At 34.7% G+C, this 18,936-nt stretch overlaps 3 protein-coding genes and 1 pseudogene across 3 annotated transcripts; all 4 read right to left on the bottom strand.

Annotated features, from left to right (window-relative positions):
- Positions 1–4,827: 4,827 nt before the first annotated feature.
- On the bottom strand, positions 4,828–5,796 carry LOC147498776 (uncharacterized). Its single transcript, XM_086559069.1, has 2 exons — positions 5,613–5,796; positions 4,828–5,518 (listed from the first exon to the last, which is right to left on the bottom strand). The coding sequence occupies exons 1-2, from the start codon at positions 5,700–5,702 to the stop codon at positions 5,066–5,068; spliced, it is 543 nt and encodes a 180-aa protein (XP_086415195.1). The 5' UTR covers positions 5,703–5,796; the 3' UTR covers positions 4,828–5,065.
- Positions 5,797–7,004: 1,208 nt separating this feature from the next.
- On the bottom strand, positions 7,005–8,335 carry LOC147498775 (uncharacterized). Its single transcript, XM_086563337.1, has 5 exons — positions 8,237–8,335; positions 8,029–8,152; positions 7,744–7,937; positions 7,511–7,665; positions 7,005–7,413 (listed from the first exon to the last, which is right to left on the bottom strand). The coding sequence occupies exons 1-5, from the start codon at positions 8,333–8,335 to the stop codon at positions 7,005–7,007; spliced, it is 981 nt and encodes a 326-aa protein (XP_086419463.1).
- A 5,074-nt stretch (positions 8,336–13,409) lies between these two features.
- Positions 13,410–15,955, bottom strand: LOC147498774 (actin-7 pseudogene; annotated as a pseudogene).
- LOC147498773 (uncharacterized) lies at positions 15,937–17,143 on the bottom strand. Its single transcript, XM_086559068.1, has 4 exons — positions 16,943–17,143; positions 16,707–16,838; positions 16,401–16,457; positions 15,937–16,054 (listed from the first exon to the last, which is right to left on the bottom strand). Exons 1-4 carry the CDS (start codon positions 17,126–17,128, stop codon positions 15,962–15,964), a joined length of 468 nt encoding a protein of 155 aa, XP_086415194.1. The 5' UTR covers positions 17,129–17,143; the 3' UTR covers positions 15,937–15,961.
- Positions 17,144–18,936: the final 1,793 nt, after the last annotated feature.

Genomic DNA, 18,936 nt, shown 5'->3' with positions numbered 1-18,936 from the left:
CGGGAAGGGAGGGCCGCTTAATAGTAGTGGTTGCTCCATAGTTGCTTAGAGGGGGAAAAACTGATTTTTAATGCTCAGTGATATGTATGCCATTTGAGATGCTACGAAGTACGAACTGTTATTTCACAGCGCTACAAGGACAATTCTACAAGGTGAATAGTGAACAATAGGATGCAAAATCTGAATCTTCGAACAATTATCCTTTCAAAGTTGTAGTTATGTCATTATGTGACTATAAATTTCTAAAAGGACGTAGCGACATGGGCAAACCTAGATAAAGCTGTCCAAAACGTCTCAACAGTGTTTAGAAAACCGGACCGGACCGGTGGTTGAACCGGGGTCCGACCGGAACCGGTAAGTTTTCGGTTCGGTTCAGTTAAAACTTGAGTTTATGGTTGGACCCTCGGTCTAAACTTAAACCGTGGTTGAACCGGCGAACCGGTTCAGTTCTAAACCGGATCACCCTTATATAATTTTTTTTTTTTTTTTTTTTGAAAAATTGATAATGTGGGGAGTTGAACCTAACACCTAAACAAGATAAACCAAAAACTCCAAAAATCAACATACTACGGTATTTTATGTATTTTTTGTATAATAAATAGAACCCTTTTTTCCCGATTTTGATATATAATACCGATATAAATTTCCGATATAATATTGACTATTTTAAAATATAAACGATATTTCGATTTATTCATTTTATTATATTTTGATAATTATTTTAAAAATTTGCTGGTTACCAAAAAATGGAACATCAATCCGGATATATATCGGTTTTGGGAACACCGATATACCATGATTGAATTTTGGCCTTGAACCATTTTAACAAAAAATCGGTTCGATCACCGGTTCGGTTTTCAAAACATTGCGTCTCAAATAATAATCACTTAATCAGAATACCTCTGAATTTGGCCTAAAGACCACGCCATGTGTCGCAATCTATGAAGTTGTTTAATGTGCAAGACGACGAAAATACTCTCAATTTTCTCCAAACATATTCAAATACAACAGGAAATTTGTGAAGACCATCTTCGTTATTGTCAGTTTAGAACTTAGAAGTAACCCTTTGTAAGGCGGAACCGTGGAACATGGGCACGGATGAATGTGCTTATGGAGTCCAAACGGTTGACTACCGCCGATTAAAAAACGAAAAAATTTGAATCTAACATTCATTTTTTAAAAAAGCAAGAAAATGTCTATGCGGATGATGGTAGGCTGTAGGCATGGACCGTGTCAGTTCTCTGGACTAGTGCTGAACTGCTGATAAACAAAATCAAATTTGTCGTTGACTCATTGTAATAATATAGCAAGAAAATGTATATCGCGGATGATGGTAGTGTATGTAGGCATGGACCGTGTCGAGTTTCTACGGACTAGTCTTTGAACCTGGCCGATAAACAAAATCAAATTTGTCGTTGACTCATTGTAATAATATATATCTATACTAGTGTATGCCCGTTGCCCTAACGCCCGGTGAGCCAACGCCCTCAACCTAACGCGATGCCTTGATGCCTTGACGACTTTGTGGTGACCCCGCGACTGACCACCGCAATGCCTCAACACCCCTACGGTGCTACCCCTGACACTTGGTGCGTCCACCCCCCCAGCCCGCAATGCCTCGACACGCCTACGGTGCGACCCCCCGATGCTCCACAAGCTCATAGAAAATATTGCTTTGTTGGCCCATAAGCCTGTAGAGAAATAGGCCCGTAAACAGACCCAGCAGCTATTGTTGACTTTGTTGGGAGAGAGAGTTTTGAATATTGATTGTTCCATCAAGTTAGATGAACCAATTTGGAAAAAGGTTAGATCTGCCACGTCATAAGATGGGAGAAAGAGTTGTAGCCACCGGATGGGGGCTCTGCGGGCTCCACACTGCTGTGTATTGTTATATAGATAGGGCTAAGTCCAATTATATCGCACCAAACCACAATAGTACAGTATAATTTAGTGGGGAAATGCAATGGTTTTTCTCAAAGCCGATAGTACTTATAGTGTGTAGAAAAAAAAAATCCAACCGCTTTTGTCAAAAGCGTGTGGGAAAAAACAAAATAAAAAAAAATTCAAGCTGCCACACAGTGTAGTCTGTAGTTTAGATTTTTTCTACCGCCCCTCATACTAGCGTGTAGACTTGATGTCTATCTCGTTAAAATTGGCGCTATAAATAGGTAAATTTATATCGATAACGTTAACAAATTAGCATTTTGACGCTCTATTGGATAAGAATTTCCATAATATTTGGTGTTTCGCCTTACCATTGGACTTTGCCTAAGTATATATTAGATAAAGATTCATAGAAAAAATATATAATAAAAGTGGTCTAAAAATATACATTTCCAAGCCATTCGAGTACTCTGGTTCGTTCATTCCAAATTGATTAGTGGATATCTGGATTGGAATTAAGTTTGGAACGAAATCACACAAATGGATAAAATTTGAAAAATAAAGAGAAAGTGGTGATTGTTTAGATAAAAATATTAATCGGGTTCAATCCCACATGTAAGGGTAGAATTCGAGCTAAACAAGTCGAGCTTTACCATGCTCAAGCTCGGCTCGCTAATTACACGAGCTTTAAATTGAGCTCGAGCTCGGCTCATATAGTAAACGAGCGAGATCGAGCCGAGCTTAAACGAGCCAAGCCTGCCAAGCTGAGCTCCGAGCCCTCGGTTATTTTACACTATAAATATGCTATTTGAATTAAACGAGCCGAGCTTTATCAAGCTCATTTGTTACACGAGCTTTTATTTGAGCTCGAGCTCGGCTCATATAGTAAACGAGCAAGCTCGAGCCGAGCTTAAACGAGCCAAGCCCAAGCCGAGCTCCGAGCCCTCGGCTCAAATTCCACCCTTACCCAAATGCATATATGACTAGAAGGTTGTGGACTTGTGGCACGCCATGTCTGTAATCTGTGTGGCAACTGGCAACATGGCATGCTACTTAAGAGGGCATGCGTAATTTCATTAGAAACTAATATTTCTTTTTGGCATCTTGTTTTCGATGAGTTGCATTTTGATGAGTTGGAGTTTGGAAATAATAACATTGCTTAAAAATGCTTTTTCATTGGATTTCAGTTATAAATATCTTTCTTTTTAGCACACAAAACTATAGGATGTAGCTAACTAACGTAATCGAAGCACAGGGCTATTGGTTGTTTTGTCAACAATTTGGACATTGTTGAAAAAGTCCGGTTCCTCTATAATCGGGTACAAAGATTAATCTTGACCAGAATCGTGTAAACCATGTTACTTTTTAGCCTTAAAACTATGTCTAGGTTTTGATACGTAACACATGAAATTTGAGGTATGCTAAGATCTGTATTAAAACCAGATGATCCAACGGTTATATAAAACCCAATTCAACCATAAAATTAATCTCTATACCCGGTTATAAAGGAACCGGACTCTTGTTGAAATGTTTAAGTTCAAACATTGTTGAATATAGTGTTCGAGAATTGCTAGCGTCCTGACCCTTTCTGGGGTAGGACCATTCTATCTCTTAAGAAACAAAAAAAAATGACCCATTTACCTACTCTAGTGGTTCTATTTTTATTCACAAAGTCGGACCAATACACATTATAGTGAGTTGACTCACTTTCTTTTCTTAGTTCACCACAGTTAACTTCTTTCCTTTCTCTAATTTACTTCTTCATTTCTTCTTCATTAGAAACTAATATTTCTTTTTCACCCATCAATCCCCCACCAGTTGGAGTTTGGAAACCACTAAAAAACCATTATCACTGCCTCCAACCACCATCTTTATTCTATAAACGCTATTTGAACCATTCTTGTCATCTATCACCATTAATTAATCATTGAGGTTATAAAGAGAACCCACTACATTTTATTCCTAATTATGAATGCTCATAAAAAGGCCTCAAAAGAGAAACAATAGAACACAAAAGTGAACTAAAGAATCATGTCCCAAAACAAGAAAAACCCTATACCCGGTTTTTTGCATGGAATGTTGGAATATTAGTTCAAAGAGCTAAAGATTTTAGGTATTTACCACATAATTCTACTCAAAATGTTCATGATGGAAGAAACAATCCGAATTTTTTTAGTTCTAGCTCCTTTAATTTATGTCAATTTACCAATGTTGGTAGTTCCAATTGAGAAGGTAGGTGGTGATGTTTAGAGAGAAAATAGATAGTGGAGAAGAAGAAATAGAAAGGAGGAAGAGAGAGAGAGTTTGCAGGTGGGAGAAGATAAAAATTAGAAATAACCTATTTTACAATTGTTTGGTCATTTTTTTTTTTGGAATATTAAGAAGGTAAAGAACGGTCCTTTACCACATAATTCTACTCAAAAGGACATGATGGAAGAAACAATCCGAATTTTTAGTTCAAACTTCAAACCATAGTTCGTGATTACCAACGAAGTTCCAATGAGAAGGTAATTTGGTGATTTTCAAAAATCGAAAATTTAAATAGAAAGAAGGAAGAGAGAAATAATCGAAGATAAAAATTAGAAATAACCTATTTTCTATTGGGTGGAAATTTTTTTTTCGGTTTTGATTTACCGGAAGGGTAAGGACGAGAATCTCGAAAGCATCCGAACAAACTTCAAACAAGAAATGATTTAAAGGTTAAACTTCAAATCATGGAAAATAACTAATCTAGAATTGCTGGGGCAAAGGGAAAGTAAAAGTGGCATTACTTTTTCTCTTTACTTTTATAAAGAAAAGCACATTTTCATTTTGGCAAGAGCTTTTTCTTCTTTTTACTTCACTGAGATTTGCAAGAGCATTTGGATTTGGAGTTGCAATTTATGAAACAATTGATCTAATCGCTATCACAATCACAATCACATGAAAAAAGTACTCTGGCAATGAGAAACGACTGTTCAATTGTTCATATTGAGCCATCACTGAAAGCATGAATGAAACCCATCATGCAAAAAATTGAAATAACATCTCACAAACCCTTTCATCATCAATGTTCAGTTTCAAGTACTTACTCAGTCAACAAGACCAGTTCCAAAAGTACACAAAAGCAGAGCTTACACTAAACGAGCAAAATACAATATTAAGCTAGATTAAACCCCACCCCAAATCTCTAAAAACTAAGTTAAGTAACCAAGTAAATGGGCATAGTAGAAGTAGAGATCCTATGTTGTTGTTGCTCCATGTTAAGTTCTCTAAGACTTACAAATGGAATTTCAACATCTCCTTTTCTCAATGGTGTCAATGTACTTGAAATAGGACCTGAAGTTGATCTACCACTATTCATTCTACAAGGAGTAACAGATCCACTTCTGCTTTCAGTTATATACACTGGTCCAGAAAACCCAGTACCACTCATATAATTTCTTCTTCCTTCATTCTCAAAATCACCAAATCTTTCTTCTTGAACCCACTTCCATTTCCAGAAAAGAAGTGCATTTCTCCACCATTTCTTTTTTCTGTTCTTGTTCTTCTTTGTATGATGATCTTCTTTTGAAATGGGTTTTTGTAGCTTGAAATGAACTGCTTCTAAAGATCTTGATGAGTCTTTCTTGTGCTTTCTTGCTTCTTCTAATACCTTTTTTGGAAAAAAAAAAAAAAAATGGGAAAGTTAGAAACTGGGTAAATAGATTATAACACAAATAAAAATGTGATGTGAGTGTAGTATATACCTGAAGGTAGTCAATTTGGGGATCGAAGCCATAGTCACTGAAATGATGAGGTTGTTGTGGAATGGGAAAGACAGGGGACTTGTTTGTCATTCTCTCTTCTCTTTCTCTCCCTCCCTCCTCTCTCTTTTGAGCTCTTTTCCGTAGAAACAGGGAGTGAGAAAGTTGAGTGAGTGAGAGTGAAATGAAGGGGCTTTGAGGAAAAGTAAACGGTCATAAAGGCTTGTTTGGGGCTCAAGACAAACCCTAGTAAGTACAAATCATTTAGACTTCCAAACGTCCCATCCACTACCTCCTATGTTCAATGTTAATTCTAGGAAAACATTTTTCTTGACCATTTGATTTGCAGTCAGCTTTGCCGCACTGACGAGACATCGAATTAGTGAGTACTTTCAAACAGTGAATACACTAGGAGTCCTCCCAGTCCCATGTGATGAACCGTGAACGAAATTTCACTCAACCGATATATTGTACCCAGTGATATAAACTTTCATATCGTCGTTATATCAAAAAAAAAAAATTCGGTGGATATAAAAAATCGAACGCACGTCTAATTTAATTTAGGGCGATATTTTTTCTCAAGTGAATTAGAGTCCTCCCAGCCCCATGTGATCCATAATGTCAATGAACGTGTAAAAAAAAAAAAACTAACGACGCCTAATTTAATTTAGGTAACTCTAATCCATAATCCAATTTTGATTTGACTTTCAACGCGGTTTTTGATAATTTTGACCTTCAAATAAAAACAAAACACTTTTCTCTCCTTTTACAATCTCTCACCTCTTACATTTTTCTCTCTCTTTGTCCCCATGATGTTGACGTATTTGAGTTTGTTTTTAACAAAACAGTATTATCTCTCCTCATACACTTTTCTCTCTCCTCTTACACTCAATCATTGATTTTTGAGTGTTTTTTTTTATTTATTAACTAATTAAAATGACTAAAAATATAATAGATAAAAATAATTAATAAATAATAAAATAATAAAACAATAAATTTAACACAATCCATCTTCATTCATATAACAAAATTCATATTCCTTACAAAATAATAAAAGATACCTCATAATAAAATTAACAAAATATATATTCCATTAAAATGATAAAATTTATATTATTTTCAAATTTATTACATCAATCCAACAAAATCGAAATTCTAAGTCATGAAGTAGTTTCATCAGTAGATGGGATAATTTTTAGTCAATGTACAACGCACATCATTAAAGTTGCTGATATACAATGCACATGAGTTTGTCAGTCCCTTACTTATAAGATGAAAATAGACAAATGAATTTGGCGGGAAAACTATTAAGCGGGAATAATTGAGCGGAAAAACTGTTAGCGAGAAAACAAATAACAGTAGTAAAGTTGCTGATATACAGTGCATGTGATTTTGTCAGTCTTTCACTTGTAGGACAATGATGTCATCATAAACCCAAACCCACTGTTCTTTTCCTCTTAATGGCGTCCACTTCTTCCTATATGTATCCATCATCGTTTTCTTTGTGTACCAATGCATGCAAAAGTCATATGCACATATATTACCGTCATCGATTGCCTTCATAGCATGGCTACAAGGAAGACCAACCTGCTGAAAGAAACCGTAAGTGCAAGTCTTCTCCAAAAGGTCTACGGTGCCAGTACAATCCACTGATTGCATAGAGTAATCACTTGCCCTTACCACTATGAAAGGTCTACTCGTATATCTCGACGAGATGAGCACATCCTCGGTTGATTTGGTCAGTTTTGTCTTCAGCTTTAACGCCATCACCCGGTAGTCATAGAAATATTTCATTATGTTCAACCTGATACCATTGACAAAATGAGATGTCACTTGCATAGCTCTCTCTGGAAGTATCATATTATTCCAGCTCTATGTGATTTGTGTAACAAATGTCATACCTTCTCCTTTTAGCAAAAGCACAACACCACGACTCTTTTGGAATCTTAACAATCTTTGCATAACATTTGTTGTCATAACAATACATTTGGCTCATTAGTCTTACAAATTCTGCCTGTTCGTAAGCTTCAGCTGCTCTCTTCACCTTCCCTTTTGTCTATTGCTTAGTCACACAGTTTGAAATGTGTTGTGCACAAAAGCAATGAACCACATTAGGAAGTATTTCAGGCACGACCTGAAAAATGCTTGCATGCCTATCGGAGAGAAGAACAAAGTTTAGCTTAGTCCCAACAACAAGGTCTCTCAACTTTTCCAGAAACCAATCCCATTGGTCATAGTTTTCCTTTGGGACTATAGCAAATGCAATTGGAAGCACGTGGCTATCACCATCCGCCGCGATAGAAGTTAGTATAACTGACTTGTACCTACCTGTCATGAAAGTGCCATCAATCATAATCCATGGACGAAGATATCTTTTGTAAGCTCGGACAGTGACGTCGTAGCTAGCTAACAGACAAACGTTCAAACTTGTGGTCATGGGCGGACGACGTTAATAGCTCGGTGAAACAATCTGAATGCACTATTTTAAGTTCTTTACAATAATTTGGCAACATTTGGTACGACTCACTGAAGCATTCCCTTATCTGCAAGCAAAAAAGCCAAACGAACATAGGTTAGTAGTTGCTATTGTTGCGTTCATCACTTGATGATATAGCTAAGGTTGTTACCTTCTGTATTGCAATTTCTTTCGCTTTCCAAGCAACTTTATACGACACATTTGTCTGGTGTGCACTCTTCACCTCCAACTGCAAATGTTTCGGAGCCATATCAATATTGTCCCTAAGTTTCGATTTCACAACTTCTAAAACCCATTTTGCAATTGCTTGATGTTGTGAAGATATTCCTTAGTATGTAGCTCTCTCACAGTTTAACAAATTACAACGTAGAGAAACTTAAAAATAAAATAAAATAAGAATAATAAGAATAATAAAATTAACTGAGTTCAGTTCCAAAAACCATAAAAGTTACTTACATATGTTTTAAAAGTAACTACTAGATACATACAATAGATCCAAGAGATATATACTTGACCCAAATTGTACTTAAGAACCACGAGTTCAACATTCAACCAATATCACTGATTACAGGTAAATAAATTACAACTTAGAGAAACTTAATAAAAAAGAATAATAACAAAATAATCATCGATATCACTATTTTAGTACCTAAAATATTAAAAGTTACTGACAGATGCTTTGAAAGTAACTACCTAAATATGTACATTAGATCTAAGAGATACTTAGCACAAAATGTACTAAAAGAAACACGAGTTCTGCCTTTAACCAATATCATCGATCACAGGTCAATAAATTACAACTTAGAGAAACTTACTTGAAAAATATAAAAAAATAAAAATAAATAACCTACATCATTTGAGTACCCAAAATCATAAAAATTGCTGATAGATGTTTCAAAAGTAACTACTAAATATGTGCATTATATCAAAGAGATACTTAGCTCAAAATGTACTAAAAAAACACAAGTTCAGCATTCAACAAATATCATCAATCACAAATCAATAAATTAAAATTTGTAGAAACTTAATTGAAAAAAAATATAAAATAAAATAATCACCACCATTTCAGTATCCAAAATAATAAAAGTTGTTGAAAGATATTTCGAAAGTAACTACTAAATATGTGCACTAAATCCAAAAGATACATACCCAGCCCCAGCCTAAAATGTACTAAAAAAACACGAGTTCAACATTCAACCAGTATCATTTAGAGAAACTTAATAAAGAAAAAATAATATAAAATAAAATAATAATCACCATTTCAGTACCCAAAATCATAAAAGTTGCTGAGATATGTTTCAAAAGTAACTATCATATATATACATAAGGTCCAAAATATACTTAGCCCAAAATGTACTTAAATAACACGAGTTCAACATTCAACTAGTATTTTCTATATGTGACAAATATATTTATCAGTTTATAACTCGATCACAAATCAATAAATTAAAACTCAGAGATATTTATGCTAAAAAAACAAGCATTTTAAAAAATATATATATTTGGTATGTAAGAAATAATATTTATAAGTGACAAACAGATTCGTCATTATGTAGCTGATATATTGTTTGAAAGTAACTACCAAATTCGTACATTATAGGCAAGAAATTTTTTACACAAAATGTATTGAAAAAAAACACAAGTTCGTTTTTTTTTTTCAGGTTCTTCTAAAACACCTGCTCCACAATCAAATATCCAACACTCATTGTCAATTCAACTTATCACATTGGAATTTTTTCTCCATTAGATAATTTACCTTTCAATTTTGAACGTCTTCAAACTACTAAATGAAAAAAGAGAGATTGGGAATACCTTTTGACAAAGTTGTTACTTGACAACTTACCTTTCTTACGTCTTGGAACTATGATAAGGTTTTAGCGTATCCAAACACACAAAGGTAAAACCTTTTTCATTTGTTGTACAACTTTTAAGTGTAACTAAACTAAATGATGAGTTTTACATCTTGTTGAACTGATTTTTTCATATCTCTAACAAAAATGGATTTTTGTAGATTAATGATGAAGATACAAGCAACCAAACTAAAATATGAAGTTGATATTTGTTTATTCCGTGTGAATTATATATGAACAAAAACTTTAAAATGGATAATATAATTGGTTGTGAGAGATAAATATAGGATAATGAAAATGGTAAATGGGGAAAAGTGAATAACAAGAGAATTGAAGGATTAAGAAAAAAAAAGTTGAAAAAAAAATAAAAGAAATTATGTGGAAATGAGCTGAGTAATAAGAAATGTAAGAAGAAAATGAGATATCTTGTTGTTTTCCCGCCTAACTAATTTCCCGCCCAATTATTCCCGCCCAACTATTTTCCTGCCCAATTTATTATGTCTTTTGTCACCTTACAAGTGAGAGACTGACAAACTCACATGCACTGTATATCAGCAACTTTACTAGTGTTAATTGTTTTATCGCTAACATTTTTCCCGCTCAATTATTTCCCGCCTAACAGATTTCCCGCCAAATTCAGTTGTCTATTTTCATCTTATAAGTGAGGGAGTGACAAACTCATGTGCATTGTATATCAGCAACTTTACTGTTATACATTGACTAATTATTATTTCATCTACTGATGAAACTACTTCATGATTTAGAATTTTGGTTTTGTTGGATTTTGATGTAATAAATTTGAAAATAATATGAATTTTATCATTTTAATGGAATATATCTTTTGTTCATTTTATTATGAGGTATCTTTTATTATTTTGCAAAGAATATGAATTTTGTTATTTGAATGAAGATGGATTGTGTTAAATTTATTGTTTTATTATTTATTAATTATTTTTATATATTATATTTTTAGTCATTTTAATTACTTAAGAAATAAAAAAAAATACTCAAAAATCAATGATTGAGTGTAAGAGGAGAGAGAGTACTGTTTTGTTTAAAAACAAAACTCAAATACGTCAACATCATGGGACAAGGAGAGAGAAAAGTGTAAGAGGTGAGAGAAAAGTGTTTTGTTTTTATTTGAAGGGCAAAATTGTCAAAAGCCGCGTTGAAAAGTCAAAATTAGAAGTGGGTTACTACTTGGGAACACATTGACATTATGGGTTACTAATTGGGAAATTACCCTTTAATTTATCAGGCTATTTTAGTGTGTTTAGTGAATCAGAAGAATCAGAATCAGCATTAAAAGCTTATACAATCATTCTAAATATTTAGCCTTGCAATAGGTTTCTCCTAATCGATTTCATACAAGTATACAACATGTTAATCCACATCTCATCTTTGCATACTACTTAATTAGATATCAGTGCACATAGGTATGTAAAAACATGTTTGCATACCATACCAAGTATGCAAAATCATTTTTGCATATGTAAAAACGTATAAGCATATCGGGTTGCAAAGACGTCTTTGCACACTTTGGGGCAGTCCAAACTCCAAACCTCCTTCAATTCAGAACAAACTTCGTAAGATGTCATCTCTTTACACTCGTCATCAATCTTCTTTATTAATTTATTAAATGCAAGAAATAAAAAAATAAATCGCATTGATCCGTGCTTCTATCATATACTTGAAATTAAGAAAATAAGAAAATGAAAAAGAAAGAGCATGAGAATGAGAAGTACGAAATTATTGATTGTAGTTTAAGAAATGTAGAAAAAAAAAAAAAAGAGTTTGAAGGTAGAGAAAGAGGAGAAAATGGGATTTTGATTTGTCTTTTATTATTTCTATCTAAGAAAAAAAAATATTTGTATTTTATTATTGAATTTCAAATTTTGTTTTTTCCAAATGAATATATTATCCAATTATGTCATAACTCATAACCAGTGATTTTGTATTTTGCATTGGAACGAACGTTAGCTAGCTGTTGCCCTGATGGAGGAGCAACTCACGCGTGAGCACTTTTTGACCAGAGAATGTCACATGAATTTGTTAGATATACGTATTTAACTTCAATACAAAAACGTCTCTTTTAAATTCAGTTGCCTACTTGCGTATATACTAGCAAAATGCAAGTGTTCTGCACATGAATGACAAATAAATCTTATTGAAAAGTATGTGAATATGAACACACGTACAGTTATAATAGATATACACTCATCTGAAAAGGAAGGAAAAATTAACATGTATGTCAAATACTTCTTATTCCAATTAAAACTGATAGTTGGGCATAACTTTTCAAACCTCTTTTGTTTGAAAATATTGTTAATAATGAATCTTACAAAGTCGTATAATTGCTACATATTCATTTCAAATGTGAGTTTGGCACTGAAATAGTTAGTACATAATCCAAAAAGAATAGAGGATTGTATAAACAAAACATTACACGGAATATGACATCCAATTCAAAGCTCATGTAAGCAATTCAGTAGAACATGAGACTATTGTGCTCCAACGTTCTTGATCGTATACACCAGACGTACAATGATCGTATGGATATCCATGGATTCAAAATGAAAAAATGGTACACAAATCTATATTGTTGGTGCAGCTCATCTGACTATAGTAATGAGAAATACCATTGTTGAAGAATTCGGTCTAGATTATAGAGTAGAACAGGTGTTACATATGTTGATCTTTGTCAAACATCAACGGCGTGTCAGTTTTAGTGACTTGAGCTCCATGATTAATCGAGTTGCTAATGCCATCAAGGTATGAGCACCTCTGACCTGAAGTAGAAAAATTCCAGCTCAGAATGTACTAATAAAATTTATTAAACCAATAATTAAATTTCAAAACAAAACACATACCTTTCTACTATATACTCCCCCTCTTTGTTTATCCAAGTAGCAGAAACTCAAACTGCAATGCAAATTGTGCAAGTTTTTAAGTCGGAAACATGCAATGCATGTGAATGACAATGACAGGACTATGTAATTGTATAGTACACATAGGCTGGTTAGAAACTATTATTATGCAGCAATAATTTTGAAATTGAAGCACCTAAAACACCATGGCGTAATGTCTTTGATGATAGCTGACTAAGTAATAATTTATGAGAACTTATGTAGCACCAATTTACCAAGGCCAAGATACCTAGGTATAAATTTACTGCCATATAGCATCACCAATGCCACACACTTTGAGAGCAAAAAATCTGTAGTGACAAAGTTAACAATAAATCTAACACTATCGTGTATAGGCAATTGACACCCAACAATATAGAACAAATAGTGAAGTAAACTTAAATTAAATGGAGATGGTGTAATTTAGTCTGACGTCGTTACCATATCAAAATTCCAATCCAAGGTTATTGGATCTGAGCATGTCTTTGTAAACAACGTTTCTATTATGGCATCCATTTAAGTCATGTAAAGCTCCATTCTTGACCACATCTTGGTTTTTATTTTTCTGTTTTTGTTTTTTTGAGACTCCTTGTGACTCATGACTGAACACATGGTCCAGTAAGTAGATACCAACATATAAGTATGTAAAAACAGAAAGCACCAGATAACACTAATATAACATGTGATGTCAAAAGAAGAAAAAAACATTTAATAGAAATAAAAAACTAATTACCTGTTGGAAAGTGTTGAGAGAGGCCCAAAATGGATCCTGCAATCCAAACACTATACTTTCTCTCAGGAGGTGCAACCACTTTAAGCTTCATGCTGCTTGGTGCAAGAGCAGTGATCATGTTGTTCGTACAATCTGCAATGATAGGAAACATAGTAGATGCACCACTAAGAACAATGTTTCCATATAAAAATTTAATTTTCTAATATCAACATCACACTAAATGATTGAGTTGTAGGTGGTCTCATGAATTCCAGTAGCTTCGATCCCAATTAGAGAGGGTTGGAAGAGAACCTAAGGGGACCTGAAACGCTCAGCTCCAATGGTGATTACTTGACCATGAGGGAGCTCGTAACTCTTTTCAATTAAGGAGCTGTTATTTGTTGTTTCAAGTTTTTGCTCGTAGTCAAGAGCTACACAGGCAAACTTCTCTTTCTACTCACTTGTCTGTCAAATTTCGTTCCGCCAAGTCAAGACAAAGGATGATATGGAGAGCAGCATAACCTTCATAAATGGGGATTGTGTGACAGACTCCATCACTAGGATCTAGCACAATACCTAAAAAATAAAAGAAATATATTTATCACAGTTCCCAAATGACAGGAGCGAGGTTAGTTAAGGTTGTTTTCAATCCTAAAAACACCAACCTATTGTACAACCACTGTCATAGAGTGAAAGAATAGCTTGAATTGCAACATACATGGCAGGGACGTTAAACGTTTCATACATGGTCTGTGTCATTTTCTCCCTGTTGGCTTTGGGATTAAGAGGTGCTTCATTAAGAAGGCAGGGTGTTCCTCTGGAGCCACACAAAGCTCATTGTAAAAGGTATGATGCCATATTTTGAAACAATAATTACATAACTTATAAGCATTCCAAGTTACCAACTAACCGAAACATCCCACTAAAAGTATCGAGATTTTTTCTCTAAATACCATCATGCACAAATTCATATAATAATACTTAAGAGTTCAAAGTGGCACAATGAAAAGGAAAAACCTAACCAACTAACTGAACTGAATTGGTTGACAATGAACTAAACAATGTTAGTGTAGTCATAATCTACTTGGGTCAACGGTTGAATATTCTCTAAAATTTGCTAGAACCACCCAATTGATTAGCTTGAAATTGCACTACGAAGAAACCATTATCTTTCACAGTTCATCCTACGTTCTAAATTCTGATCCAACACACCCAAGTATCCAACACTCTCATAAAGCTAAAACTATATAATTTTAAAATAAATTATTTGTTATCAAGATGTGACGACCCATTGAAAGTATCAACTAACATCAAAATTTAGTTTACCAAGATGCTCATGATGTAATATACTAATATGGTCTAAGCTAATATAGATTTTCCAAACTTAACCCAACATAGAGAGGAAGGATCGTCTTCCAGGTGGAAGTATTAGAATGAAAAAGAATAAGCAAGAAAAGGTTCATTTTTTTGGTATATATAGCAACTAATATTCTATCTTGGCTGTGTCTCGATTCCAAACAGGCGAGTATTTGTTTTGAAGTCACATAAGATGAATCAAATAAGAGTACTTGTACCCTAGAAGTCACTGGAAATAATATCTGAAGGATAAAATAAAAGAAACCAATTATTATGTACTTAAAAAGAGAAAGGAATTGAACCTTCGTTGATGGGCTTAGGTATGAGTTTGTCTATGGAAACCGCTGTCTAGTGTTCTTGACTTGTGAAGATCCGAAGAGGATTAAAATGACAAACTCTAGCAATATGCTCATATTTTAATCATACTTGAAGCTAGTATTGTTCACTAACACACAAAAGTAAAGAAAGGAAAGAGAGATAATTAGTGGATTAGTAAATGAGTGGAATAATTAGTTAGCACTCTTATATGTATGTATAGTGCACATCAATAAGTGTGCTAGCAGCATGGCAGATCACAAAAACACAGTGGTAGACTTGTAGCATTATTAAGGTGGTGATTCAACCAGTGGGCAACCAAGTTGCCAAAAGAAAAATAATAAGGTGATAACCGACTAAAAATTGAAGTGTCAAAGCTTAGGGATCCAGGGAAGCAAACACTGAAGTGGAAAGACAAACTTTGCTAATTTGATATATTGATATCAATATAATAATATTGTAGAGACACAATATTAGACACCAGTAAGTTTATATTATTACTATGTGATAATCTAGAGCAAAGACAATGAATATAGAAATGAAACAAAAATTGTGATATTAGGATACTTGGGCAGTGTCCATATATGACCAAGTTTTTAATGCATGCCACATTGAGTTGAAAGAGTCCAGATCCAACAATCCTTGCATATCTGGTAAGTTATCATAGCTTACATGGAAAAACTTGGTTCTTTTACCTTTCCTATTTTGGGCTGCTCCTTCAACTTGGACATGCTACTTCAGATATGTGAGATAGCTCCCCAGCATGTCAATGTATTTGCTACATCATCAAGTCTCAATATATACTCTTCTTCAGTCAGTGGAAAAGATCTCTGAGAGAAATAAGTCAAACCAAGAAGTCGAAAACACATAAATGCAAATCGTGCGAGTTCAAAGTTCATTACTACTACTCTGTAGCAAAAACCTTGTGGGTAATTCTAAAAAATTATGTGATTTACCATGTATAGGAATACTACCAATGTATACTATCATTCAGAAAGCTATATTAGGTTAATGTGCCATGTTGGATGTGTGGGGTTGTGTTAACTGGTGAGTACACAAGCACATGGTGATATAGAATATTGATCTCTTTAAACAGAAAGATATAGTGCAGACAACATATTGAAATGAAGTACCAACTGTGCATCTTTAATTATGTCCATCTGATACAATTCTAACCTGTTCCATGTACTTCCACATAATGTTCAAAGCCAAGAGATTTTTTTCCATGAATTCCTGTATCAAAGCATTCTAATTAACAATGCATCAGCTGAAACAAAATGACCAAGCAAAAAAAAAAAACTATTCACACCATAAATATTGTGAGCCAAAATCCCAGTATTACAGATTGAACATGCTAATGTAATCCAACATAAAACATCCTCTCTCACTTATAAGAAAGTATAGAAGAGCATGCATCAGAATCCACTATATGAAAAATCAGCTTGTCAGTGCTGATGCTATGTATCTCTTTGAGCAGCTTACCTTCTTTATTAGTTGGACATTGTATGATCTACCATATTTGTTCCTGATAAGAGTTGCAAGATCTACCCCACTAAAGGTCGAATCATCTATCCCTACAATCCTTTCCAGATCATCACGGAATCCATTATTTACCTGAAAGAAAAACAGTATAAGTGCAAAAGCCAAAGCTAATATTCTCCATGCATGACGAATGTTAAGTTAAGGTAGGCATAAATAGGACATAAAAGTCAACATACCGCTCCAGTTTCTTCGTTGGAAGATTCTCCATCACGCTTATCATCTTCCGAGTCACTTGGATCTGTTCCATCATCCAGTGTACTGGAATATACTGACCTAGAATGCATAGTCTTTCCACAGTAGTTGTCACCAACAGCAAGGTGAGAACCTTGGCTTAAACATGATCCCGAGGAAAGAAAACACATATGCTATAAAGCTTTATGTTCTTCCTTTGAATGCATCATCTTGAACTCTTAAAAACCAACTCTGTAGTTTGCTTGACAAAACACTTGTCATCTCATGTATCCACTGTGATAAGAGTGCATTTAAGTTAAGGTCGTACGTCACAGCAAGACCTGCCATATCTGCATAGAAGCATTTCCAACACCTTAAAGATCTGATAATAGGGGACTGCAGTAAGTGCTAAACTCAAACTATATTTATGATACATTGTCACCATCTGAAGTTAAGTATTGGGATGATTTTCAAGAAAATAAATAGGACTCGGATATAAAGAGAAAGAATGGAAGAGTTTTATACTTGGGTCAATGCTTTCGTGTGGCATTGCAGAAACATGCAGAATGCAAAGACAAAATTCGAGAGTAATTCCATGCGCAAGCAAAGCCACTCAATAGCAGCTATGCTGCAGAAGAAAGGGCGAGCAAAACATTCAAGAAGATACAGATTCCTCTTCACGAACCGCTTCTCTTGACCAAAGCCTCTAATTGTAGCCACCTTAGCAATTGATTCTCCAAAGAGATGGATGACAGGTGATTTATGAATGCTAACAATGCGAACAAGTTCTTAGAAGAAGCCATGTAATATTTATGCATTCATAAAGAAATAGTTGAAAAAGAGTACATATACTATTTTTACTAATTAATAGATTGCTTTCACCTTGAGATTTTAACTAACAGAGCAACAAATCCGTCAAAAAACAATATGGTACAAACAAAGCACAAACATAATCAAGTCACAACTGCTCAACTCCAAGTCCCCAACATTCAAAATTTTAAATTGTGTCAAGTGGGATGCACATGGTTCGTATAATTGGATGTAAAAATGGTTGATACATTTGTAACCATGGGAATCAGGTTAAAAATATATGGAAGTACAAAACATAGCTATGTTGCATCCTAAATTGAAGAAAATATATACTGTAGTAGCCATATTCAGGAATGTATCACATAAGTACTGGCCCAAGAGATAAGGCCCATACCTTAGTATGTATTGGGCCCAGAGAATAGGCCCAGGACCATACTATGTCCCATGAGTAAAACCTAAGAGAGGGATATAAAAAGAGGAGGAAAGAGGAAGAAAAGGGGAGGGCAATGAATGGAGGCATAGAAGGGTGAGGAGAGAGAGGTGAACTACGGCGGCTTGATCTCGAGATGGGTACGTAGGCAACCGAATTGGTGCAGCCGATCCAAAATATAGAGTGAATGTGAGTAAAGTTAGAGATGGGCAAGATTCACGGTAAAGTGGTTGTAACAAATGGCGCCGTCTGTGGGGACCGATGAGTAGAGAGATGGGGTGAGAAAAAATGTGGTCGCGAACACTATTTGGGGTTTAGGAAAAAAGTGGGACCTTTCCAGACAACAGGAGAAAGAAGTGTAACGGAGGAAGAAGCATAACTGAGAGAAGAGGGAATATGAGCCGAGATCTAGTGTGGTGAAAGAAAAAGCTCTCGGTTTTACTTGTTCTCACTCTATCGGTTTTTCTCTCTCAGTCGCGGAATTTGGAGTGAGGGTGGCGGATTGAAGAGGGAAAGAGAGAAGGTGACAACAGCGAAATTCGAAGTTTGTAGAGTTGGAAGTTTTGTTTCTACTAATTGGCGTTTCATTCCTAAGGTCAATTGTCCGATCTTATCCCTGCTTCCAGAAGTAAGTTCCAGCGTAGAATTCATTGCAGGTTGGAAAGTTTCTGGGACCTGAAACCTGAATCGAAGTCAGAGTTCTTGGATGTTGATCTTTGCACGACACCTCTGATTGTAATGGGTATTGGCGGAACAGCA

The sequence above is a fragment of the Coptis chinensis genome, chromosome 5 (assembly GCF_015680905.1).
Source record: "Coptis chinensis isolate HL-2020 chromosome 5, ASM1568090v1, whole genome shotgun sequence".
Taxonomy (NCBI): domain Eukaryota; kingdom Viridiplantae; phylum Streptophyta; class Magnoliopsida; order Ranunculales; family Ranunculaceae; genus Coptis; species Coptis chinensis.
Note: the sequence above shows the minus strand (reverse complement) of the source record. Positions and strands in the feature narration are given on the sequence as shown.

Excerpts from the sequence above, each read along its gene's own strand:
- LOC147498773 (XM_086559068.1), bottom strand. The coding sequence starts at position 17,128 with ATGTGTTTTCTTTCCTCGGGATCATGTTTAAGCCAAGGTTCTCACCTT. Across the intron at positions 16,458-16,706 it reads ATGTCCAACTAATAAAGAAG|GAATTCATGGAAAAAAATCT; the intron begins GTAAGCTGCTCA and ends GCTTTGATACAG. Across the intron at positions 16,055-16,400 it reads TGTGGAAGTACATGGAACAG|AGATCTTTTCCACTGACTGA; the intron begins GTTAGAATTGTA and ends TATTTCTCTCAG.
- LOC147498775 (XM_086563337.1), bottom strand. The coding sequence starts at position 8,335 with ATGGCTCCGAAACATTTGCAGTTGGAGGTGAAGAGTGCACACCAGACA. Across the intron at positions 8,153-8,236 it reads AAGAAATTGCAATACAGAAG|ATAAGGGAATGCTTCAGTGA; the intron begins GTAACAACCTTA and ends TTTTGCTTGCAG. Across the intron at positions 7,414-7,510 it reads GCTTTTGCTAAAAGGAGAAG|GTTGAACATAATGAAATATT; the intron begins GTATGACATTTG and ends CAATGGTATCAG.
- LOC147498776 (XM_086559069.1), bottom strand. The coding sequence starts at position 5,702 with ATGACAAACAAGTCCCCTGTCTTTCCCATTCCACAACAACCTCATCAT. Across the intron at positions 5,519-5,612 it reads CCCAAATTGACTACCTTCAG|GTATTAGAAGAAGCAAGAAA; the intron begins GTATATACTACA and ends TTTCCAAAAAAG.